The 26,542-nt window shown below is 44.1% G+C and overlaps 1 protein-coding gene across 2 annotated transcripts in view; it reads left to right on the forward strand.

Annotated features, from left to right (window-relative positions):
* The first annotated feature begins 22,334 nt into the window (after positions 1-22,334).
* The window catches only part of GOT1 (glutamic-oxaloacetic transaminase 1), a 38,139-nt gene continuing 33,931 nt past the window's right edge, over positions 22,335-26,542 (forward strand). For both annotated transcript variants that reach the window (XM_054689985.1, XM_037496109.2), the window contains exon 1: positions 22,335-22,559. In XM_054689985.1, coding sequence (XP_054545960.1) covers positions 22,442-22,559 — 118 coding nt within the window. In that variant the 5' untranslated portion in view covers positions 22,335-22,441. The remainder of the gene's footprint in view (positions 22,560-26,542) is intronic.

Raw genomic sequence — 26,542 nt, forward strand, 5'->3', positions numbered from 1 at the left:
TCTAAGGCACCTCCTGCTTAGTACCCATATAAATGGGTGAGAAACAGCCAGACTAGTCTGGAAGGAAAAGAGCAAAATCAAAATAAAGATCAGCGGGGGTGGAGTCCACAAAGCCTGTATGGAATTAGCTTTAGGACATCCTTTTCCCCCTAACATGGCCACTGTTAACCTCCCACGGGTCTCTCACACACATCTTTTTCAACCAGTCCAGGACCAAAAAGCAAATGCAGCTTCTTCACATGTCTCTCTGCTCCATGTGCCTCCTCCAGGTCTCCTTCTTGCTCTCCATTTTTTTCCTTGCTTCCCCAGTCTCCCCTCCAGCTTCTCTTCCCTGCTCAGCTCCACCCTTCCTTGGGTGGGGCAGGGAACCTGGAACCTACCCTTTTCCCTGGGGACCACCCTCTTACAATCCCCCCTTTTAATTTTTATTCCACCATATCTATGAGTAAGGCAATCCATTTCACATTGGGGTTGCCCTGTAACAAAACTATGGCAATTTTAGGAGAATGCTCAGTCCAAAATTTAGCCCAAGCTGTTATAGGGCAGCCCCGATATTGAACGGGTTCCTGGCTGTGGGTCATCACCCGCGCGCTTAAAAGGGACTTATGAATACTCCACTGCAGGCACACACAAAAGGTTAATAAAAGGTTTATTTACAAGGGAAAAAGGAAATAAGGAAAATGTACAACTCAGGGAGAAAATAGGGAAATAAAGTCTTTAATGCGTCCTACCCGATCCGACGAACTAGAAACCCAAAAAACAATCCCAGAGCTGGCCGGACCCTGCGAGCTGGCGGAGAGCCAAAATGGGGACCCCCCTCCAAAGCCCACGTGTCTGGCTTTATACCACACCTGGCTGCTTAACCCCACCCTCAGGTCCCAGCCACCTTCCCTTTGGTGGGGATGGAATTTGGAGTTCCCAGTGTCTTTGGCTTTGGCCTGGGGTGAGGGTGGAGTCCACAAAGCCTGTATGGAAGTAGCTTTGGGACATCCTTTTCCCCCTAACAAAACGACACTCATACTGATAGAGGACAAGAATAAAAAAAATTAAAGAGGAGGTGCCGCAAGACCAGAAACCTGGCTCACACACTCCAATAGCTGGAAGTGGGGGTAGGGGATTAGCATAGCCATTGACCCAGCTATAGAAACCAAGATCCTTAGGCACCCATGCCTAGATTACAAAGCAGAAGATCCAAGCCGGTGTCAGACTGCTGTAGGGAGCGTCAAGAGCACAGGCCGAAAGGCAAAGATATGGAAATTGAGCCCATTGTGGAATCTCTGGTCCCTTTTGGATTCTACAGAGTCAGCCAAAATCAGCAACTAACTGAAGGCTCCCAAGGAGTGACCCCTCCCAAAGAGAAGGCTATATCAGTGCAGTCTGTGCACTGGCACGGGGCAGCGGTCCGCCTGCCTGAAAGGTCGATGCAGGGGCCGGGAAGGAGGAAGCTTATATAGGAAAAATACAAGATGGCCCTGACACCAGTACACTGATACCATCAAACCGAAACTGAGGCAATAAACAGGATAAAAACAACTCGGCTCCACGAAAAACAACTTTGTTCCGCCTAAACCTGTTTCCAGCCCTGCCAACCCAGTTCTCCCACCTAACCTCTCCTCACCCTATAAGAAGGACCCTTCTTTGGATCTGGGAAGCTCCCCTGGGGTCGCAATAAATTTTCCCTTCCTTTGAGAAAGTTTAGCCTGGCTCGCCTTTTCTTCACTGCGCCTAACCTTTCACTGCCCACCTGTGACTATGCAGGTGCTTCTGTTAGGGGGAAAAGGATGTCCTAAAGCTAATTCCATACAGGCTTTGTGGACTCCACCCCCACCCCAGGCCAAAGCCAAAGACACTGGGAACTCCACATCCCATCCCCACCAAAGGGAAGGTGGCTGGGACCTGAGGGTGGGGTTAAGCAGTCAGGTTGGTATAAAGGCAGACACGTGGGCTTTGGAGGGGTCCCCCATTTTGGATCCCCGCCAGCTCGCAGCGTCCGGCCAGCTCTGAGAGTGCCTTTGGGTTTCCAGGTTGGCGGATCGGGTAGGACGCATTAAAGACTTTATTTCCCTATTTTCTCCCTGAGTTGTACATTTCCTTAATTCCCTTTCCCTTGTAAATAAACCTTTTATTAACCTTTTGTGTGTGCCTGCAGTGGAGTATTAATAAGTCCCTTTTAAGCGCGCGGGTGAGGACCCACAGCCAGGAACCCGTTTTATTTTATACCGGGGCTGCCCTATAACACTTCCTTTCACCACCTCTCTCCCTCCCCAGGGCAGTGGCCTTCCTGCCTGCTCAAGACCTGTCCCATGCTGGGACTTCTCTTCACTGACCCCTCAGAGGAGGCTGCTCTCCTCAAGGCTGCCCGCCTGCAACCATGCAGGCCTCTCTCAGCAAACCTGTCCCTTTCTTCCAGCCCACTGGTGTCTATGCAAGTGTCTTTTACTCTTTTGTCCTTATCCCTAATAAACCTGCTCTTTAAATATAACTAATGTCCGTCTCGTGGGGAAACCTGCCTGGGAAACTCGCCGCATGTGGCTGAAACGGGCGCTCTGCTGACACCTCTTCCAGAGTGAACCCAAGGACCGGACTCCAAACCCACTGACTCTGAAAATGACATCAATACACTGTAAACTAAAAGCAGGTCAAATAAAAGGAAACAACCCAGAAACCATATGAATGGCCATCCACAGAGGACGAGACAGGAACTCTTAGAGCGCCCCATCAGCTGGTGGACTGTCATGCAGAAAGAATAAAGTAGGTAAAGCTCTATCCACTGACATCAAGGGGGGGCCACTCTATGGTTTAAGAAGCAAGTCTCAGAGCAAAGCTGATAATATGATTCTTTTCATTTAGAAATACATTTATATGTATTTATATTATATTTATATGTATGTATTATATGTATATATGTACAAAAAATGCAAAAGGAAATATATACCAAATTGTTACCAATGGTATTACTGGGAATGAGGTAACAGGCTATGGGTAGAGAAGACAGATAGGCAGGGAAATTTAATAATTTATTTTTTTACTTTATAACTTCTGGTGTGTAGATCCTGAACTTAATTGCATGTGCGTTTTTAGGATGAGCTTTTATTGCTTTAATAAAACAATAAACAGCTGGAGTTTTCATTAATCTGTCTTTTGGAAAAGAGACACACATTGCAAGGAATAAGATCACTGCTAATGTCGGCTTACTCCCTGGAGGACTGTAGATACCTGGAGTGTCTCCTCCATTTGTATAGGTGCTCTGCTGCTGCTGAAAGATAAGAATAGAAAAGTTGGAAAGGAGGCGCCACAAGACCAGAATCCTGGCTCACACAGTGCTGGGAGCTGGAGGTGGCGGATGAAGGGCTTAACATAACCGTTTAGCCTAGCACTTAACCATTAACCATGCAAGGAGAGACCTCTGGAGAGAAATCCCAAGCATGTGTCAATGGGCTGTGCATGACTCTGCCTGGGCCACAACTTCCCCTGGACCTTCTTAGGTAGAGCAAGACTCGTTCCAAACCCAGGATCTGCAGGGCACACGACAACGGAGCTGAGGAGGCAGCTAGAAGCACGTCTCACAAGCCTGCTTCCTTAATGCAACTCCAGGATGCACTCAACAAATTCTTTGACACGTTTTTTTGTTGTTGCTATTGTACAAATGAACTCCTGGAAATATATATATAAATAAAAATTTCATATCAACTGTAATTTTAGGCTGCAAGGAAAAACAGTATTTAAGAGATATTGAGGTCAAGAACGTGGCTTTAGAATGATAGAGACACTTTGAATTCTAAATCTGCCACTTACTTAGCTTTGTGATCTTGGACAAATGATGGCACCTTTCATTGTTTTCCTGGTACCTCTTCTGAAGGCCCCTCCTCTCTCCAGCCCTGAAATGCTAGTGTTTGCAGGCTGCTGTCCGTGGTCCTCTTCCCCCTTCCTGGGCTAGCATTCTCTTCCTGTGGCTTCAGTTACCCCCACGTGCCCGTGACAGACAAGCCAGCGGGTTGGCACCATGCTCTCCCTGATGCTCTGTCATGGCTTCCACTTCCCACACTCTTAGACCCTTGAACATGCCTCACATGGTCTCTCAGAACAGGTTCTAGAGCATCTTTCCAAACTCAGCACTCCCTCGCACACTGCCCTCTGCCCTCTCCGCTAAGTCACACCAAACCATCTTGCCTTTGTTCGACTAACAGTGTTAGGTGCACTCAACTCTGGGTCTTGGCCACTCCTATGTCCCCAGCCTCAAGCCTCCTTTCTCCTTCTCTTCTCTTGGCTAAATCATGCCCATCCTTGAGAGCCCTGCTCACACCCTGCTCTTCTTGAGAAACCCTCCTGGTCCTCTGGGTCTAGGCTAGAAGCCTTGGCACCTCACCCCATCATTTCCTGAGGCGGCACTCCTCTTGAATATTTGGATTGCTCATTAGATCCTGAGCCCCATGAAAGGAGGGAGCATATTTGTCTTGTTTGTCATTGTGTACTTAGAACACATCAGTCAACGTTGGCACTTAAAAATCTTATACTCCACCTCTGTTGAATAAAGCACTATTATTATTAATATTATGTAGTAGTTTAAAACAGGACTTTGAAGTGAAATGTTAGTTCCAATGTCTAACAGCTATATAACTTCTGGTAAGTAAATTAACTTGTCTATTCCTCAGTTTCCTCATCCGTTACCCCATCTTAGAAGATACTTAGAAGAAATGCTTAGAAGAAATGCTTAGAAGAAATTAAGGACTCATTGAATCCTCTCCAATTATAAAGCAAGTGCCCAATACTTATCAGCTATTTTAATACTTAAAAAATTGCTAAAAAATGCAGTGTCTGACACATAAGAACTTAAAAAATTAGTTACTATCACTGTAATTTTTTGTAATAATAAAGACAATACCTAGTTCTAAAAGTTTAGATTTTAGTATTATTTTCTTCAACTGCAGCATATTTCTACTTAGTAGGTCAGGTGGTTCTTCCTTCTAGGAAACTATGTGACTACTTGGGAGGAAAATTATTAGGGATATTAAGAGAAAGGAAAGAGAACCCATTGTGTGTAGTATTAAGAATGTTTTGGATTCATTTGTAGTATAATGGCTGGACTTCCGAACACATTATTTTTCTGTGATTGTTGCTTTCATTCTAGATAGTAGTTTTCAAGCTGTGGTGATACCAAATCAGCAGCATCTGGTATCTTATTAAATTACCCATCAACTGTATCCCAGAGGTGGTTCTATAGTAGGAACTGGGTCCACAAAATTTACCAAGCTGTCCTGGGGATTCTGATGCATAATGAGGTTTAAGAATCTGTGATCTGGGCCTCCCCGGTGGCGCAGCAGTTGAGCGCTAGGTTGTGAAGCTGCCCGCGGCCTCTGCGGCGCCGGTTCGATCCCCGGCTGCTCCCCGGCCACCGCAGGAGGGTCCCACATGGCGCGCAGACCTCTCTGCCGCCCGCTGCTCCCCTCAGCAGTGTACTTCGGTCCTTCTGCCTGCTCTGCTCCCCGCTCTGGCTCTGGTGAATTCTCTCACCCTCCGTGCTTCTGACTGTACCCAGTGCATGTATAAACAAAACAAACAAACAAACCAGCAAACAAATAAATAAAGCATGCCTCTATAAAAAAAAAATTAAAAAAAAAAAGAATCTGTGATCTATTAAAAAGCAATTGGTTAAAATGAACAACTGCTCTGACCATGTGGCAGCATTGGGCTCAGTGGGACTATGTCGGAAGGAGCGGGAATCAGAGAGCTTGTCTCCTGGGGGATGCCTCTGTTACTGGGAGTGGCTTCTAGGGACTATTATTACCTCCAGGAGAATCTAAAGATAACTGGCTCCAACTTGAAGGGTACTAGCTGCTGAGAATCACTGTTGGCCTATTGGCCAAGAGGGAGAGGAGATCTCACCAAGAAGTGCTGCTGGGTACCTATTAGGAGCCTTGCAGCAGATGCTGCCTCAGGTGGCAGGGGGTTAGCTGGAGGTAGCCATAGTGCTTATCAAAGTAAGGCCCCAGGATCACCTGCATCCAGAATCATCTAGAGAGTTCATTAAAACCCAGATTTCTTGGTCTTATTCCAGACCCACTGCCACTCGAGCATGCTTCATCGACTATTTTGAGGCATGTTAAAGTCAGAGAACCACTGACAGAAAGTTAGTTGACAAGACCCTGGGCTATCACTGTGTTTCCAACTCTGCCATCTGGAGTGGAGAGGTGTTCTGCTTTGTCTTGTCACATCCCCCTTCCTGGCAGCCAGGCAACTTGGAGACCCAGACATTCTGCCTGGAACTTCAGACTGACTTCTCAGGTGTTGCATGGTGACAGCCCTCAAAGACAAGGTGTGTGGTATAACCCAGAAAAGGCTTTTTTTTTTTTTTAATCAAAGTATAACTTTTTTTGAGTTATTAGGTGCTAATGTACTTTTCTGAGGACAGCCAGAGTGGACATTTGTCTTTTAGGCTTTTAGTTACCATCTTAGCAAAAATGACTTTCTACTTGAAGAAATCTCAGTTGGGATAAGTGGACTTTTGGATCAAGAGACAGAGTCTTCCTGTATGGTCCTTTGATGATGACAGGGCTGTCCTGGCACCTTTGGTTCAGGTGAGTTAAATATTTTGTGACAACTACACTGATCTGTCAAGTAAAGATAGATGAGCAAGAACTTGGCTGTCAAGGGGAATATTACCACCTTGGTTTTCCCATCAAACGCTGTCAGGTTTTGTAACTTGAAGAAATGAAAGGGAGAGAGAGAGAAGGACAGTTTCTAATGAGCTGTAGGCATGGCCCCCCACCAGAGGGAGGCCTGGCCCTTTGTGGGCCTGCCCAACCCTGACTTTGTTCCCATGCAACCAGGGTGAATCCTTGAGTTTCTCTCAGAGAAAGAGAAATGGCCTGGGGCTGAGAGGCACAGTCTTAAGTAATTTCTCTCATTATACACGTCTAGTGCCTAATCACCATTTTAAAGAGGAAGCACTATCAGGGCAGACTTGGAGAATTCTCTAGAGAGGATGCCCTCCTACTACAGCTTCATCAGTGTGCTTTTCTCAGTGGCCTAAAATGGGAGAGGCCTGGTTCTCAGCGAGGTTGAATGTAGGTGGCCTTCGGTCCCCAGGAATTTTAGAACTAGGACAAAAGAGAATATACAAAGTGCTAATACAGAGATCCTTCTAAAAGTAGGATCTGCTTACAAGGGCAAGTTATCCAAGGAACCTGAGAGGTTGTTAGCATCAATGCCAAGTATAACGCTGGGTGGGAGGGTATCCAGAGGAGTCAGAAGATTCTAGTAATCCCAGGGTCCAGCAGCGACAGGTTTAATAACAAAAGCCCTGGGTGCCCTACCCATTTTTGTTTGGTGTAGGTATTACAAATTTGTTTTGTTTTTGTCAGCGACTGTACAATTTATTATAAAATTATGCATTCAAGATTATGATATTAAAATAATAATCAGTTTAAATAGTCTATCATCCAGGATTACAGATGGTATGACAGCCAACAGCCCTGGAATGTGTTCTGAACAGTTACACAAGCAGTGTGGTGCGTGGATACATTCTTGTTGTAAAACATTCAGAAGTTTACACAGCAAAAAGTCCCTCACCCACCCATTCCTCTTCCCAGGGGTAACCACTGTCAACAGTTTGGTGAGTATCCCTCAGTGATCTTTCTAAACATTTACATACACATGTGTGTGTGTATGCACACTTATCTTTTTGCATAAATGAGATTATATATCACATATTGTGAGGTAACTTTTAAAAACTTAGTAGTACACAACTTAGAGATATGTTTGTGGCATATTTTGTATATATAACTTCCTCACTCATTTTAACATTAGCACATATAGCATTACATGAAAGTGCCCCACTTCTATGACCACTTACTGATTAGTGGACATTAAAATTGTTTCCAGTATGTTTGCTTTTACAAACAGTGCTGCGGGGCCTCCCTGGTGGTGCAAGAGGTTAAGATGCAACCTATGAAGCAATCTGCAGCCACTGCAGCACAAGTTCAATCCCCAGCCAGGGAGCAACCCACATGGCACAGCAGACCTCTCCTCTCTCACCCGCTGCTCCCCTCAGCAGTGTATTTCAGTGGATCTGCCTGTTCTGTTCCCTACTCTGTCTCTGGTGAATCCTCTCACTCCCCGCACCTCTGACCTGTACCCCAGTTCTTGTATGCATAAATAAATAAATCTTTAAAAAAAAATAGTGCCGCGGTGAGCCTCTGCATAAGGATATCTTTGTGTGCACGTTCTTGTAGGTAGAGCCCTGAAAACAGAATTGCATGGTCAATGGTAAAGTTCAAAGTCATTTTTTTTGTTTCTTTACCATTTGAACATGTGTTTATTATACAGTATGCCTAACGACTCGTCTCTTGATTCATCTCTATCAATGGTCCTCAACCCCAGGGATACATTAGGCGGAGGAACTTAAAAAAAATATGCATGTCCAGATGGCGGTCTAGGTCCATGGAATCAGAAGCTTTGGGAATAGAACTTAGGCTTTGGATTTTTAGAAAATTGCATCAAGGATTGAGAATCATTGATCTACACATTAAGCAAAAATAAAACAGAACTTTAGAGCATTTTAAGATAGTACAACTAATCATTATGGAAACATTCAATCAAATAATCTCTGATTATCTTTCATCATTTACTCTGAAAATAGCTTGAGTAAATAAAGTTGTCCAAGTTAAAAATAAATTTGATGTTTGATAGTTGTATACTACTTTTTCTCTTTTGAAATGCTTTCCTGTTTTATTTCAGCATCTTCCATTGAAAGAGGTAAGCAGGGTGGGCCAGAGATGACCTTGTCCATTTTACAGTGTAAGAAGCTGAAGGAAGAAAAATGGTGCTTCTCAATTTTAATGTGCTTATAAAAAAATACGGGGGTCTTCTTAAAATGCAGATTCCCACTTAATGTGCTTGGGGTGGGGTCTGAGAGTCTGCATTTCTAACAAACCCCTAGGTGACACTGCTGCTGCTGGTCTAGGACCGTGCTCAGTAAGCACCTAGACAAAAGGTAAAGCTAAATACAGTGGGGACCTAATCCAATAGAAGAAGCTGGGTGCCATCCGAATGATCAATACCTGGTTTGACAAAGAATGTGGAAGGAGAGAGGAATTCAGAGTGGAGAGGGATGGAGGGTAAAGAAGGCCTAATCTACACTAGCTAAACAAGGAGTCCCGTGCTCTAAATGGGAGCACATTTATCACACAAAGACATTCCAAACCAACCAGCCACCACAACATCTGTAAAATCCTGGAGCTTGGCCAACTCTGAACTTGACTTGTCGCTGCCCATCATTTATGCTCTTGGTTCAGCATCTTCCAGAAGAGACTGCAGCCACTGCTGGCCCTTGGCCTCTCAAGTCTCCTGGTGCTGTCCTCACCATCTAGGACCAGGCTACCCTTAGTTCTCTCACCATAAGACATTCTTATCCACTGTTGGGTGAGAAAATAAACACATAAATCAATCTTCCTGATTCCCCCCTTTTCTTGATATTTCTTTCTTTAACTTAATGAAGATCTATGTTACTCTTAGAGCAAATTTTTACTTGCTTCATACTTCTCCACTGAATCACATAGATAAATTACTTGTATCTTACTAATGGAGATTAGATTCTTTAAAAATGATTTTTCCCTTTAAAAAAAGAATTAGAAGTAATAATAAAATAAAAAAGTAAAAGGCAGTAATTTTATTTTATTTTATTTTTTTATTTTTATTTTTTTAAAGATTTTTTTATTTTTCTTTATTTATACAAGCACTGGGTATAGTCACAAGTGCGGGAGGGTGAGAGAATTCACCAGAGCCAGAGCGGGGAGCAGAGCAGGCAGACTGAAGTACGCTGCTGAGGGGAGCAGCGGGCGGCAGGAGAGGTCTGCGCGCCATGTGGGACCCTCCTTCAGTGGGTGGCCGGGGAGCAGCCGGGAATTGAACTGGTGCTGCAGAGGCTGTGGGCAGCTTCGCAACCCAGCGCTCAACCGCTGAATCACCGGGGAGGCTCAAAGGTAGTAATTTTAAAGGGCCTTTTTCTCTTTAAAACATTGGCTGCCACAGTGGATTCCAGAATTTTAAGATTAATAGGTGCAAGTTGCAGGGTATAAGAAGTGCTGGTGGGGTAGGAATTAGAGGTGGAATGTTATCCATGCTGGAGGGAACATTCTGAGGGGGCGAAAGCTGGCTTTAAGTAGGTTAAATCCCCCTATTATAGGCTTTTATGTGTCTTTTCCATGAAGGCACATAGCTCTTACCATGGCTATGATTTTAGTCACTTTACTTGTACAATGCTGTCATCTGTCTTCCCCATTAGATTAGTGAACCCATGGGACAAGGACTTTGTTTTTTTGTTCACCATGTTATCCTTAGCACCTACTACAATGCCTGGTGCATAGTAGAAGGTCAATAAATATTAATTGAATGAATGAATAAATCATGAAGACAAAGAAACAGTGGCATTATGTTATGAGATAAAGTTAAACTAAGGTTAAAGTTAGAACTAAAAATAAAGAAGTTATCAAGAAGTCTACAAAGTTTACTACAGAAGATTCCTGACGTGAAGAGTTAGAGATTCATTGCTGTAGTCATGTGGAAAATTAAAACTAACATACAACACCTTACCCTTTAAATAATTTTGACATTATTATGTTGTTTTTCTCTGTAAGTCCTTTGCCTCTTCCATTTCTAGAGAAGGATATTTCTCTGCTCAGAATTTGGAACTGTAGTATGGAAATTAATACAGTGTCAGAAATACAGTGACTTCATCATGGGAACATGGACCTCTCATGGTCTTTTAAAACACAATTAATGAATATGTTAATTCATTAATAATACATTAAAATGTTTTTGAAAAATAAACTCTACCTTAATGGGAAGTTATGGGGTTGATTTCCAGATATGACTTAATTTAACTATTCTGAGTTCTGAAATAAAAACACAATAAAAAAATAATGTCACTCATCTACTCAAACTTTCATCACACATGAATCAACCTGGCATAGTGCAGCAGGGGCCCTAGAGCCAGACAGTCTGCAATCATATCCCACCACTGTTGAGCTGTGTCATCCTGAGCAAATTGCTTAATTGCCTTATGCCTCAATTGTCTCATCTGTTAAATAGGCTAATAAGATCATCTACTTCCATTGCTATCATAATTTGAAACAGTTAGTGCTTTTACAGCTGTACCTGGCACAATGAGGGAATGGAAAGACCAGCACACTATACAAGGTGCTTATTAGTAGGGTTAAAGAAGACAATACCAAAGCTAAAGTGTTTTGGTATAATATTAGAGCTTCAACAAAAGGCAAATGAGGATACTTGTAGAGTTTCTTGAAGGGATTATTCAAACTCATCAGACTTTAAATGAATGAATCTAAATGCTCCAGAAAATGCTTGGGTGATTAACATGACATTCATTGGATAGAGTACTCTGGATATAAGAAGAAATTAACCAAAATAGAAGGTGCCATAGAGATGAGTCCTTCCCAATTGGTGAAAGTCTTTAGAGTTTACAATGCCAGAAAAGAACGAGAGATAGGTCTGCCACTGTATTCATAGAGAGGACAGGACAGAGTTTAGGAGGAAGAGAGAAGGGACATGGAGAGGAAGTGGGAGAAGCAAACCTTTAAGGAAGAATCAGTGTGTGCTTCTTGCAAGGAAGAGGAACCTTGTGTGATCTGTCATGAAAATCTTTCTCCAGAAAGCCTATCTGTTTTGCTTTGTGCTCATAAATTCCATCTCAGTGCACTAGCTCTTGCTTGATGCCACAGAGGATATGCCTAACCTGTACACTCCAAGTTTTGCTACCAAAAGAACTTTCTGGTCAATGCAGCTAGCACTTGTATTATACAAAAGAAGTTCAATTTTTGTACTCCAGAATTTATGTTTGCCTTTTACTATGAGCTGATGTATAAGTTGTGTGACTTCTAGTGTTGTATTAAAGAAGCTAGCTAATCTCATCCAAGCTGCAGCCAAAGAGGACAAGACAAATCTTTGGCATTTGGGATTGAACCAAAAGGGTTAAAGAAGATGAAATTTTAAATATTACATTATATTTGTGCTTATCTTAGGTATTTTCTTCCAACATAAACATGATAACCATTATCATATATCTTAGAGTGTCTTTTTACCCTTTTTTCCCAATTATCCTTTACTTGCCCCCAATATATTACATTTAAATTTCCTCAAGTAAATTTAAGTAAAAACAAAAGTGAAATAGTAACCAAGTTTAAATTAGAACACTGCACCTGACATAGAGAAAGAATGGAGACTCAAACAGTACGTAGAACATATCCAAAATTTTAGCTTTAACTTCTTTGTTCTCGCTAGGATTTCTATGCCCTGAGATTAACCATTGCATCCTTTCAGACCTGGTAATCAGGTCCTACTCAAGGCCTGGAAGAGTGGAGATGTCCAAGTTCAACTGTCAGAGAAATGGTCTCATTCTTATGATGTTTTCCCAACTACTCATACTTCTTTGCAACTTGCAGGCATAAAACCCTGTATGCATCACTCCAGAGTAAAGAAAGCCCTGGAAGGTGATAACCTAGAGATGAAAACCCATTGGTCTTCTGAACCTGTTGAAGACCTGAGATATTTGTTTATGGGAGATTTTACATGAATATTAATACTGGATTTCTAAAAATTACAATGTGAAACTTCTGAAGTGTCTGATATGTTCCAATACGATGTTCTGGAATTCTCTAAGTTATAATGTTGAACAAATTTCCTTGTCACTATGTCAAGTTTTATCTGGTCAGAACCAGTTAGAGCCGGTTTTATCCTGCTTGAACTGGTATTATCTGGTCAGAGCTGGTTTGAACCAGTTTGAGCCAGTTTTATCTGGCTTGAACTGGCATGATCTGGTCAGAGCTGGTTTGAGATGGTTTCATCAGGTCAGAACCACTTTTATCTGATCAGAACTAGTTTGAATCAGTTTGAACTGTTTTTATCTGGTCAGAGCCAGTTTGAATGGGTTTGAGCCGTTTTAAGCCAGTTTTATCCGGTCTGATCTGGCTTTATATGGTAAGAACTGGCTTTATCTGGTCAGAATGAGTTTGAGCCAGAACCAGTTTAGGCTGTTTTTATCCAGTTTGGCCAAGTTTTTTCCAGCTTGAAATGGCCAGAACTAGTTTGAGCTGGTTTCTTCCAGTGGTAACGAGTTTTTTCCATATGTGTTCAGAAACAGATTGAACCAGTTTAAGCTGTTTTTTCCCAGAACCATTTTGAACTAATCTGTACTGGTTACAGCCAATTTGAGTGGGTATTTTCTAGTGAGATCTGTTTTTCTCAAGTCAGAACTGACTTTTTCCAGTCATATTCATTTTTTTTTTTTTTTTACAAAGTCAGAATGGGTTTCAGCTGTTTCCAGTTGGAATGGATGGGAACCAGTTTCAGTCAGTTTGAAACAATCAGAGCCAAGGTCAGTTGGTTTCAGTTTCAGTTGGTTTCAGTTTCAGTTGGTTTGAACAAGTCAGAACTGGTTACAGCCATTTTGAGCCAGATGTCCCCCCTGTCAGTTGTTTTCAGTTGTTTTGAATAAATTGGAACCAGTTTTCATATGTTTTCCTGGTTTCAAGTTGTTGGAACCAGTTTGAACAAGCTGGAAATTATTTAATCTGGTTGGAACTGGTCTGAGCTGGTTGGAATCAGTCTCATCTGGTTTGACCCCCAGTTTCAGGTGGTCATGTCCTATTTGAACCAGTTGGGAGTGGTTTCAGTCAATGGTCATATACAATTTGAACAAGTGGGAAATGGTTTGAGCCAGTTGGAGTGTGTGCCGGTTGGTTGTTCCATGTTTCTGGTTAGAGTGGGTCAGAACCGGTTTCAGCCAGTTTGAAACAATCAGAGGCAGTGTCAGTTGGTTTCACTTTCAGTTGGTTTAAACAAACCAGAACTGGTTACAGCCATTTTGAGTCAGACATCACCAGTCAGTTGTTTTCAGTTATTTTTAATGTCAGACCCGGTTTTCAGATGTTTTTCTGTTTTCAAGTGATCAGAACCAGTCTGAACCCATTGGAACCAGTTTCATATGGCTTGTAACAGTTGGAACCATCTGGTTTGAACTGGTTGGAACCAGTTTTAGCAGGTCATGTCCAGTTTGAACTAGGTGGGACAGCTTTCAGCCAGCCTAAACTGGTCACATATGGTCTGAACCAGTTTGAGCCTGTCTCAGCTGGCTTGAGCTAGTCGGAACTGGTCTCAGTGGGTTTGATATGGCCAAAACCAATTTGAAGCAGTCAGAACTGGCTTAAGCCTGTTTGATCTGGCCAACACCCATTTGAAGGGGAACTGGTCTCAGCTGGTTTGATCTGGCCAGAACTGGAATCAAACTGGTTCAGACTGGTTCAAACTGGTTCAGACTGGTTCAAACTGGTTCAAATTGGACCAAACTGGAGACTGGTTCAGACTGGTTCAAACTGGATCAAGCTGGATGAGACTGGTTCAGACTGGTTCAAACTGGTTCAGACTGGTTCAAACTGGTTCAAATTGGACCAAACTGGAGACTGGTTCAAACTGGTTCAAACTGGATCAAGCTGGATGAGACTGGTTCAGACTGGTTCAAACTGGATCAAGCTGGATGAGACTGGTTCAGACTGGTTCAAACTGGATCAAGCTGGATGAGACTGGTTCAGACTGGTTCAAACTGGATGAGACTGGTTCAAACTGGTTCAAATTGGACCAAACTGGATGAGACTGGTTCAAACTGGTTCAGACTGGTTCAAACTGGTTCAAACTGGATCAAGCTGGATGAGACTGGTTCAAACTGGTTCAGACTGGTTCAGACTGGTTCAGACTGGATGAGACTGGTTCAAACTAGATGAGACTGGTTCAAACTGGTTCAAGCTGGTTCAAACTGGATGAGATTGGTTCAAACTGGTTCAAACTGGATGAGACTGGTTCAAACTGGTTCAAACTGGTTCAAACTGGATGAGACTGGTTCAAGCTGGATGAGACTGGTTCAAACTGGTTCAAAACTGGATGAGACTGGTTCAAAACTGGATGAGACTGGCTCCGACCAGATCAAACTGGATGAAACTCAGTTCTGACTGGTTCACACTGGTTCTGACATCTTGAAACTGGGAAAACATCTGAAAACTGGTTCTGACTTAAAACAACTGAAACACTGAAAACAACTGACACTGGTGATGTCTGGCTCAAAATGGCTGTAACCAGGTCTGATTGTTCAAACCAATTGAAACTGAAACCAACTGAAAGTGAAACCAACTGACACTGGCTCTGTTTCAAACCGGCTGAAACTGGTTCTGACCCACTCCAACCAGAAACGTGAAGAAACTAACTGGCACTGGCTCCACCTGGCTCAAACAAGCTTAAATCAGTTCAAGCTGGATGCAACCAGTTCAGACTGGCTGAAACTGGCTCCAACTGGTTCAAACTGGCTGAAACCAGTTCTAACTGTACCAGGTACAACTGGATTAGACCAACTGAAACCATCCCAAGAGTTCCAGACTGTCATCCAGTTTGAACCAGTCTCATCCAGTTTGAACCAGTTTGATCCAGTTTGAACCAGTTTGATCCAGTTTGAACCAGAACTGAGTTTCATCCAGTTTGATCTGGTCGGAGCCAGTCTCATCCAGTTTGAACCAGTTTGAACCAGTCTCATCCAGTTTGAACCAGTCTCATCCAGTTTGAACCAGTCTCATCCAGTTTGAACCGGTTTGAACCAGTCTCATCCAGTTTGAACCAGTCTCATCCAGTTTAAATGGCTTTCAAGGCACTTTTATATATATATGTATATATATATATATTTTTTTTTAAAAGATTTATTTATTTATTTATACAAGCACTGGATACAGTCAGAAGCACGGGAGGCTGAGAGAATTCACCAGAGCCAGAGCGGGGAACAGAACAGGCAGACTGATGAAATACACTGCTGAGGGGAGCAGCGGGCGTAGCAGGAGAGGTCTGTGCAACATGTGGTACCCTCGCCGCGCCGGCAGCCGGGATCGAACCGGTGCTGCAGAGGCTGCAGGCAGCTTTGCAGCCCAATGCTCAACCGTTGCACCACTGGGGAGGCCCATATATATTTTTCTAAACTGACTTTTTCCCACAAGGTCTGGGAGGCATCATCTCCATTTAACAGATAAGGAAGCAAAGGTTTGGAGGTTTTTCCAAGTTCATATAGCAGAGCTGGGAACTAGATTCTATATCATCCCTCTTATTCCTGGTGGGGTTTATTTTGTGTAACTCATATGGCCTTAGCCCTGATAACTGCTTTCAAATTCTGATTCATCGACTTTATTCTGCTGTCCCTGACCTACGTGTGACAGAGGAGAAAACTAACAGGGACAGCAGAATAAAGTCGATGAATCAGAATTTGAAAGCAGTTATCAGGGCTAAGGCCATATGAGTTACACACATTTTTAAAACCACATCCTGCTGGTCCAGTAGATTGACTTCTACCCAGAAACTGCAGGAGCATTAGGTCTATTCATACAATCACCCTATCTGATTGTCCAGGGTCAAGCTACTGTTTATCTGTTAAACAGAACCCATATCCTGAGCAGAGAAGCTAAAACCTTGTGTATTTTTCACCAATTACTTCAAGGCAATATAGGCTCTGACGTTTTTTCTGTATAATCACCTAAACAGTAAGAAAGATACTCTAATTTTTTTTAAGTATTAGTTAAAAGTAAACACGACAGATTGCTCCAGAGCTTTGCTTTTATTTTCCTTCCTAGGTGTGCTCAAAGTTTTGTAAAAGAAGAGCAGTGCTGCCCTCTACTGCTGGGTGTTGAAATGTTAGCAGTTTTATACCATCTCCATCAACCCCACATGCCCAGTGCCCCAGCAGCTACCGGACTAGGTTAGGACAACCCACTACTTGTTTTAAACTGTCCCTTATCCCTTTAGGACTTAAGACTCATGAGTTCTTGGAAAATACATTGAATAATACATTGAATGTGTTTCCTTCATGATCTCTTCTCTCTTCATATACTTTTTATTTATTTATTTATTTATTTATTTATTTATTGGCTTGAGCTAGTCGGAACCGGTCTCAGCGGGTTTGATATGGCCAAAACCAATTTGAAGCAGTCAGAACTGGCTTAAGCCTGTTTGATCTGGCCAACACCCATTTGAAGGGGAACTGGTCTCAGCTGGTTTGATCTGGCCAGAACTGGAATCTAGTTCCCAGCTCTGCTATATGAACTTGGAAAAACCTCCAAACCTTTGCTTCCTTATCTGTTAAATGGAGATGATGCCTCCCAGACCTTGTGGGAAAAAGTCAGTTTAGAAAAATATATATGGGCCTCCCCAGTGGTGCAACGGTTGAGCATTGGGCTACAAAGATGCCTGCAGCCTCTGTAGCACTGGTTCGATCCCGGCCGCCGGCGCGGCGAGGGTACCACATGGAGAGGTCCTGCTACGCCCGCTGCTCCCCTCAGCAGTGTATTCATCAGTCTGCCTGTTCTGTTCCCCGCTCTGGCTCTGGTGAATTCTCTCAGCCTCCTGTGCTTCTGTAAATAAATAAATAAATCTTTTAAAAAAATATATATATAAGTGCCTTGAAAGCCATTCAAACTGGATGAGACTGGTTCAAACTGGATCAAACTGGATGAGACTGGTTCAAACTGGTTCAGACTGGTTCAAACTGGATCAAACTGGTTCAGACTGGTTCAAACTGGATCAAACTGGATCAAACTGGTTCAAACTGGTTCAGACTGGATCAAACTGGTTCAAACTGGTTCAGACTGGTTCAAACTGGATCAAACTGGTTCAAACTGGTTCAGACTGGTTCAAACTGGATCAAACTGGTTCAGACTGGTTCAAACTGGTTCAGACTGGTTCAAACTGGATCAAATGTTCAGACTGGTTCAAACTGGATCAAACTGGATGAGACTGGTTCAAACTGGTTCAGACTGGTTCAAACTGGATCAAACTGGTTCAAACTGGATCAAACTGGTTCAAACTGGTTCAAACTGGATCAAACTGGTTCAAACTGGTTCAGACTGGTTCAAACTGGATCAAACTGGATGAGACTGGTTCAAACTGGTTCAGACTGGTTCAAACTGGTTCAGACTGGATGAGACTGGTTCAGACTGGTTCAAACTGGTTCAGACTGGTTCAAACTGGTTCAGACTGGATGAGACTGGTTCAAACTGGTTCAAACTGGTTCAAGCTGGATGAGACTGGTTCAGACTGGTTCAGACTGGTTCAAACTGGATGAGACTGAGAGAATTCACCAGAGTGGAGAACAGAATAGGCCGACTGACGAAATACACTGCTGAGGGGATCAGTGGGGGCAGCAGAAGAGGTCTGAGCACCATGTGGCACCCTTGCCAGTGGCCGGGGATCGAACCAGTGCTGCAGAGGCTGCGGGCAGCTTCGCAGCCCAGCGCTCAACTGCTGCGCCACCGGGGAGGCCCCTCTTCATATACTTTCGTCTTGTATCAAAGTGTAGGATTTTAAGACATGACCCAATGATTACAAAAGATACCCCGACTTGGGGAAATAAAGCTTCTTTAAGATTTATTTATTTATGCATACAAGAGCTGGGGTACTGGCCAGAGATGTGGGGGGTGAGAGGATTCACCAGAGACAGAGTGGAGAACAGAACAGGCAGACTGACTGAAACACACTGCTGAGGGGAGCAGCGGGAGAGACAGGAGAGGTCTGCTTCGCCACGTGGTTTCTCCCTGGCCGGCCGGGGATCGAACTCATGCTGCAGAGGCTGCGGATCACCTCATAGTGCGGTGCTGAATCCCTTGCGCCACCAGAGAGGCCCAATAAAGCTTCTTGAGACACTCCTCAAGAAGTGGTCATATTTGTTATGCATTTAGGGAGAAACAGGGCAGGGAGAGGAAATTTTCTTGTGACTTCAGGACTACTGGTTTCTTGTGCTCTGCATTTGCTATTTTTTATAAAAGATTTATTTATTTAAGCATACAAGAACAGGGATACAGGCTAGAGGTACAGGGTCTGGGGTGGGTGAGAGGATTCAGAAAGTGGGGAGCAGAACAGGTAGATCTATTGAAATACACTGCTGAGGGGAGCAGCAGGCGAGACAGGAGAGGTCTGCTGTGCACATGGGTCAGCACCCTGGCAGACTGGGATGGAACCATCTCTCCTTGCTTCTCATCCCTCACTTTTCTACTCCTTCCATTAAGTGTGGAGTTTCTAAGAGACCTTCCATCACTTGGTCCACACTTAATGGAAGGAGTAGAAAAGTGAGGGATGAGAAGCAAGGAGAGATGGTTCCATCAAGGCACAAACAGGAAACAAGCCCTTTAATTTGATGGGAGAGGGTGACAAGTGATCACTTTCTTTTTTTTTTTTTTTTTTTTTAATAAATTTTATTGTTATATTCCCCATACAATTGAAGCCCCCCCATTCTGACCCCAATCCCTCCCCTCCCACCCCCGCCCCCCTAAAAGTGTCTCTGGTTCATAGTTTTTTGTTGATTTTGATTTTCACTTTCTTATAGTTATTCATTTTCCTGGTCCCTTATTTAAGTTTTCTAGATTCCTGCTATGAGTGAGACCATCCGGTATTTTTCTTTTCCTTTTTGGCTTATTTCGCTGAGCATGAAGTGATCACTTTCTTTAGCATGAGGAAATTCAACACAGTGAGAGAACAGCACCACCTATGGTTCTGAACATCACCAATCATCTACTATTTAGTCACACTGTGACTCTTAAACAACTCCTCTTACAGCTTTGGTTTTTAAAGAAACATTTGTTCAGCACACAAGGTAGCTTCTAAATAATATTGTACTCTTACTGACAGCACACCCCCAAATATAACCTTTCCAAAGCACTTTGGCTTGTGTGCACAGTACGATAAACTACTCCCTCCCTCCCCTGACTTGCTCCTAAATTTAGTCCCGGGTATTCAAGGGCAAGACTGAGTATAACAAGTAAATGTGGATTTGCTTAGAGGTTCACACAGTGCCCACTGCTGCCCAGGCCTGGCCTGTCTCTTATGCTATGGGGCAGTATTACCCGGTCCTGAAGGCTTCTGCTTCCAAGAGAGCAGATTCTAAAGAAATTCACCAACAGATGAAGCTGTTGTTGTGTGGTTCCCAGTTCCCTTTCTTTCAATTCTTTTCAAAAGAGAAAAAAGTCCGAAGGGAGGTCAAGGAGAGGGTGCTTGAAGAAATAGACACAACAAAGTGAGGAGGCAGGGGAATACCAGCCCTTCCTTCATTTGACCCTTACTGCCCTTTCCCTGGGCACTTACTTTACCTGGCTGCCTACTTGTCTGGGCGATGTTCCCCTCTCAAGAGGCGGAACAGCAGCAAGACAGTGTTGAGACCATTCTAAGTCAGTGTTAAAATTAGCAATGGCCTGCAAAGCATTTTGTTTATTTCAAGATTGGCATTTTGCTTAGAGGGGCAGCCCGTAGAGCACAAGACAGAAGCACTGATCTTAAAGGAATCTCCAAGATTACTCATATTCCTAAAGAAAGTATGCTGAGAATTGGATCCCACAAATGTATTATAAACCCTACTCCCCCTCAAAAAAAAAAGTTTGCCCTTTTCCTGAAATTTAGAACAGCTATTATGAAGACATGAAGAAAAACTGCACATGGCACTTTAACCAACCAGCACTGACGTGGTTACGGATCAGCTTGGGTGATCAATAAATATTTGTTTGGACTCGGTCAAGTTGAATGTTCAGGTAACCTGGGGTTGTTTTTCCTCCAGGGAGTGACATCAGGAGTGACCATGATATTGTTGGCCAATGCTGTGAAGATAGATCAGATTTTAAATGAAGCTCTGGGAAGCCTGGGCTCTAGAACACCCCTCTCAGCAATTGCCCTCTGCCCTTGCTTTTGGAATCACTGGAAGTTCATGGTCATTTTGCCTTCAGTGGTGAACTTTCAACCTTAGAGGAAAGTGCTGCTAATGAAACCTCTGCACAGTTAACCTTTAAAACCAGAGGCAGTTTCTGAAAAGTTGCAGGTGACACAGAGGTTGGCAAGGTGTTGCACAAAGTTCTTTAGGCTTGCGTTTGTTCTTTTGGGTGCAAGATTCATTTTGGTATTTCTTTTATTATCCAGTGAATAAAGGCCCATGTTATTGTTTTCTTCTGAAACACCAAGAGAACGGCCTGCTTCCACCTTAATTATTGAGGGCTTACTAAGTGCTCTGAAACTGAGGGAGGCTTATACAGGGTAAGATTTCTAGTCAAAAACTGCCATCGACAGAGTGTGGCTAGTGTGGGATGACAACAGTAGTTAACCTTTAGGAAATGCCTACTATATGCAACTAGGCACTTTCTACGTATTAATTCACATATCCCCACAACCTCCTGAGGAAAATACTATTATCTCCACTTGACACCGCAGGAACAGAGAGGTTAAGTAACACGCCTAAACCCGCCTAAGTCAGTAAGTGGCGAGCCAGAATCTAAACCCAGGTAGCCTGGCTTCAGAGGCAGGTTCTTAACTAGGGCACTTTCTCAAACGGTTAACACTGTCGACCAGGTACAGAACACAGGAAGACATAGATTTGGGTCAGAGTGAGGGTAAAAGAAAGGTTTCCTGGCTGAGGCCTTTTGCTCTGGGTCTTTGAAGGTCAATAGGTGGCGAGGGGGCTGGGGAGGAAGGAGCAGCAGGGGGACGGGAGAGCCTGCCTAAGAGAAGAGGCTGCCTGGGCGTCAGCCAGCCCAGGACAGCAAGTTCTGGCTGAGCGGGGAGGGGGCGGAAAACTGGGAAGGGAGGCCGCGCCCAGATCCTGAAGGTCCTCGAGGTCCAGGCCCTCGGTGGGGAAAGCAGAGCACAAACCCCAAAGTATACAAGAGCAGCAGCAAGGCATTCCAGGCCACTCCCTCACGTGTGGTAGGGCGCTCCCCGTCAGAGAGCAAGGCCGGCCGCCCACCCACACTTCCCTCGGGGAGAACTGCCCGCCGCGGTGGTCAAGGTCGCCCGCGCGGACTCCGGTGCTGCACGTCCTGGCCCAGGACTCGCGTCCGAGCGAGCGCGGACGCCAGGGACTTGGCGGGCAGCCCGGGCCAGAGCCGTACTGGCAGCGAGACACCTGCTCCGCGGGTACCGGAAGGCCGGTCCCCCGGAATTCCCGCGGGCTGCGCTCCCCCTTCTCCCGCCCTGGAAGGTCGAGGAGGCCGCCTCCAGCGCCCACCAGCTACGCCCCGCCCCTCAGCGCGAATAACAGTCTCAGCGATAGGAGCACACGCTGCCAATCAGCCCTAGCTCCCGCCCCCACTTAAGCCAAGGTACCTTACATTGGCGGCATCATAATCGGCCTCCGAGAAGATACTCTCACTGGATTGGCTAATAGCATCCCCTCCCGCCTGGCTCTTTTTGCGTCACTAGCTCGCGATTGGTTCACCGCGTTGCCAAGCTCCGGACGCGGCCTGCTCATTGGAGGCCGCGGGCCCGCCCCCGGCGACTAGGTGAAGGTGAGAGTCTCCTCCAGCGCCGCGGCCAGACCAACCCAGAGGCTCCCGGCGCAGGCTGCAGGCTCTCAGCCAAGTCCTACTCTCTAGCTATGGCGCGGCCGTCAATCTTTGCTGAGGTCCCGCAGGCTCAGCCCGTCCTTGTCTTTAAGCTCACTGCTGACTTCCGGGAGGATCCGGACCCCCGCAAGGTCAACCTGGGAGTGGGAGGTAAGGAGGATGCGGTGTCCGGAGCGCGCGCTACCTGGGGAGTGGCGCGGACCCAGCCCTGTGGGAGCAGCCCGTGTCCATCTGGGTGCTGCCTGCAAAGGGGAACCCCCGGGAGGAGGCGTGATCCATGAGGCGGAGTTCAACCCGCCCATTTTATGGATGGGGATATTAAATTACTGGAAAAGGGCGCTGTGCCCAAGATCACACAGATCTGGGGTAGCGGGCAGGGTACACGCTGAGCTTTCCCGATTCTCCATCCTCTGTTTCTTACACTACTCCTTTTGACTCTTAAGAAATGGGACGGCGAGGGATTGTAATCCGGACAGGAAAGTAGGACGCCTGATAGGCTCGGGGTGCTGGGTGCTGAGGAATGGATAGAAGAGAACTCAGCCGTAGGGAGCTCTGGTCTGGGTGGGTGAGTGTTTGAGTGACCGCCAGGTGCTTACTAAGCCTGGGGAGCGAGGAAGGGTGAGGCTTGATTTTGTCTTCAAGAAAATCAAAATAAGCAGATGTTAAGCGCTTTGCTAGAGATCTAAAATGCTGCTGATAGAGGCTGATGCTGCCTGGTGAGATCTGGGAGGAATGTTCTCGCCCTCACAGATGCAGTGGCAATGGGTAAAGGGAGTGGAGAGTATGGGCAGTAGAAACTCGTTGCCCGCGCATTCTTGCTTTCATTTCTTCTATTTTTGGATCTTGGACAGTTCAGAGCATGGGCCTCAGTTTCCCTATCTGTCAAGCAAAAGATTTGGACTGGAGTGTCTAAAGATTCCTTTCGACTCTAATCTTCTCTGGTGAATTTGTTATTTCTGTCATCATCATTTGGATGTTTGAAACTTCACAGACATTTTTCTGGATTTGGGTTTTGTCACATACAAAGACCATCCAGGGAGAAGAAAATGAGTAGGATGATGTCTTATGCTAGAGAACTTAAGCTAGGGATTTAGAGTGAAAGGACTGGAAATTTTAGAAAGAGAAAACTGAACTGTTTCATACAGAGGCTAGTGAGGAGGAGGTTCAAAAATCAGGCTTCTGGTGACTTGACTGTGTGTGTACCTAGGAAGGACCTGTTAAAAAAAATCTGCACCAAGGAGCCTTGAGGGAGGGGTAAGAAAAAAGCTATTAAAAATAATGGCTTGTTGAAGCTGGTAATTTGTTGAAGCTGGGCATTCATTATATAATTCTCACAACTTTCATATATTGAAATTTTCCACAATAAAGTGGTTAAATAAAAAGTCAGTGCTACTAGAGTGGGAGAATTGAAAGATTGTCTTGAGTTGAATTGGAATGAATGCCATTCGAGCTCTTAATTTAAATCCAATCTAAATCTCCAAGTATTTCTTTAGGGCCAGATATGTAGTGAAGAACTAATATTGATTTGATCTTAGTACATCTTTTTATTTTTATTTTTATTTTTTCTTAGTACATCTTTTTAAAACCTCAGGTTTTATTGGCTAAATTACCTGGGTACTGTCTTACGGGATTTTGGTGAGGCATAAATACATTGAGAGTACGTAGAATACTGTCTGGCACCTTAGTAGGAATTACATAAGTATTGGCTGTTACTCTCACATTGCTGTTTTGACATTTCTTTGAGGTTGCTTGAAAAGATATTAAATAAAAATTCTCAGTCCAAGAACTACAGAATGAAATAATTTCTGACGTAGGTTCAGAAATAAATGGCTCGTGAAGGAAAAAAGCAGCTTTCCAGCCCAGGCCACAAGTGATTGGCTGAGGACATGGTGTGTGTGTCACCTTTATGTTTTCCAGGAACTTACTCCTTTCAACGCCTTACTATGAGTAAATGATTTCTGCATTTAATGTCATTAAGTGCTTATGCCACTCTGGTGGTTGTTTGTTACTGTTTTAAAGGTAAGGAAGCTGAAGCCCAGATTAAGGAAGCAGTTTGCCCCAAGTCATATAGTAGTGGGGCGCAGAGTTGGGATTTCAGGCCAGGTCTCTGAAGCCCCAGGGTAACTCTGCCCCTGTCTCTATTTTGATATCTTTAGGTGGTACAGAGGCAGCCAGCACTGTAGTGGGGACAGGCCCAGCCCTGTGGTCCAGCAGTGTGACCTTGGGAGTATTATTTAACATCCCCAGGGTCTTGGTGCATTAAGTGAGGAGCCAGGACTGAATAACCTCTACAATTCTGCTCTTAAGATTCACTAGCACATGACATTACTGTAGGGTAGGATAATGTTACCTGCCTCCAGTTGACTAAAGAGTAAATGAATAATTATTTGTGAAATGGGATATGAAAGTGAAACATATTATGTAAATATTGTTTTTGATCATCACTGTGACTTGCTTTTTTATGGATGGGATGAGCTTGGAGAAGGGTTTAATTAACACAGAATAGAATACAAGGTCTCTTTCCAACTTTTGTATGTCCCAACTCAACTTACATCTCAAAGAATCATTTTTGTGAAGGGAAGGAAACCAATCACTGGATTTGGGGCCAATGCTTTTCCTCCCACCCCCACCGCCAAGTTAAAGCCCAGTGGACATTATCGAGCTCATAACTTCCTAGTAAGAAGTGATGCTGGGTGTGTTTAAAATAAACTGCACCTCTAATCTTGTCAGCTGGTTCCTCCTTGCAAATAGTTTCCCTAGAGATTTTCTTCTGCCTGGGATTATTTTAGTCATTTCCTAATAGTGTACCAGAGCATTGCATTTTCCACTGTGCAGTATGATGCGCTCTGAGTTGACTGTTTTTGTGCTTCTCAAAGTGTCAGGCAAGGGGTTTCCAAGCGGGGGAGGCTTGACTCCAACCTGCTGATGACTGCAGCCTGAGCAGATTTCTTCGTAGGCTCCAGTAGGCTTATCACGTAAACCCAGCCTCCTTTGGCTTGCTGTAATATTGGTTGTTTAAAATGTTATCTAACATCTTCAGATAAAATTGTTGGAAAGATGTGCTGTATCAGGTGTTTCTGAATCTCCCCCACCCCTTGCAGTACTCAGAGATGTAACTGATGGGTGGGGGAATTGGAAATTTTAGGAAGAACACAAGGGCGACCATTTGATCATTTTAGTTCTTTTCTTCTTTTCTTCTGGAAAGCAAGACTACCGGACACCCCTGAAACCTGTGTGACTCCTCTAAAGGGGCTTGAACCCAGGAAGAGGGCAGTAGTGCATGGAATTGGGGAGCATACTGATAAAAAGACCTCCTACAGCAATCCTCTGGGGCCGGCTTGCTCCATGTTCTCCCTAAATGCTTCTTGCTCTTAAAGGAGGGGGAAAAAAAAAAAAAAAGCACACAGATGCAAGAACTTCATAGTATGAAACAGCATAGCTCTTATAATCCTTGTGATCTTGAAGAAATTATTCAACTTTTTTGGGCTCAGTTTCCTTATTATTATGGCTTCAGCCACTATTAATGTCTATAATTACAAAACCTTTACTTTCACCCTGCACTTCTTTCCTGAAGCTGGGCATGTACTTGCTACAGTTTGTTGGACAAGCACCTGAAACCTAACATCTTTAAAACAACTTAGCATTTCCATCTTCCCCTCAATTTTTTTTTTCTTTCCTTTATGTTTTATAATGATCAGCAGTCATTATCCAGACCTGAGAAAGACCTTGGAGCTATCAATAGCCCTTTCCTTGGTCCTATATGTACTTATTTTGCCATTAGGTTTTGTGTTTTCTACCTTAAAAATCTGTTTTAAATATCTCCCCCTTTTTTAAATCCCTGCTGCCACTGCCTTAATTCAAGACCTCACTTCCTTTCTGGATTACCTCAGTAATCTCCTGGCTTAACTGTCTACCTGTCCTCCTCCTGTTTTTCTTTCTTTTTTTTTTTTTTTTTAAAGATTTATTTATTTATGCATACAAGAGCTGAGGTACAGGCCAGAAGTGAGGTGGGGGAGTAGAGGATTCGCCAGAGACAAGTGGGGAACAGAACAGGTGCATTGACTGAAATACACTGTTGAGGGGGGCAACAGGCAAGATAGGAGAGGCCTGCTGCGCGAGGGTCAGCTCCCTGG

Source organism: Talpa occidentalis, unplaced genomic scaffold (assembly GCF_014898055.3).
Source record: "Talpa occidentalis isolate TD23 unplaced genomic scaffold, MPIMG_talOcc4v2.1 talOcc4.8, whole genome shotgun sequence".
NCBI classification, from domain to species: domain Eukaryota; kingdom Metazoa; phylum Chordata; class Mammalia; order Eulipotyphla; family Talpidae; genus Talpa; species Talpa occidentalis.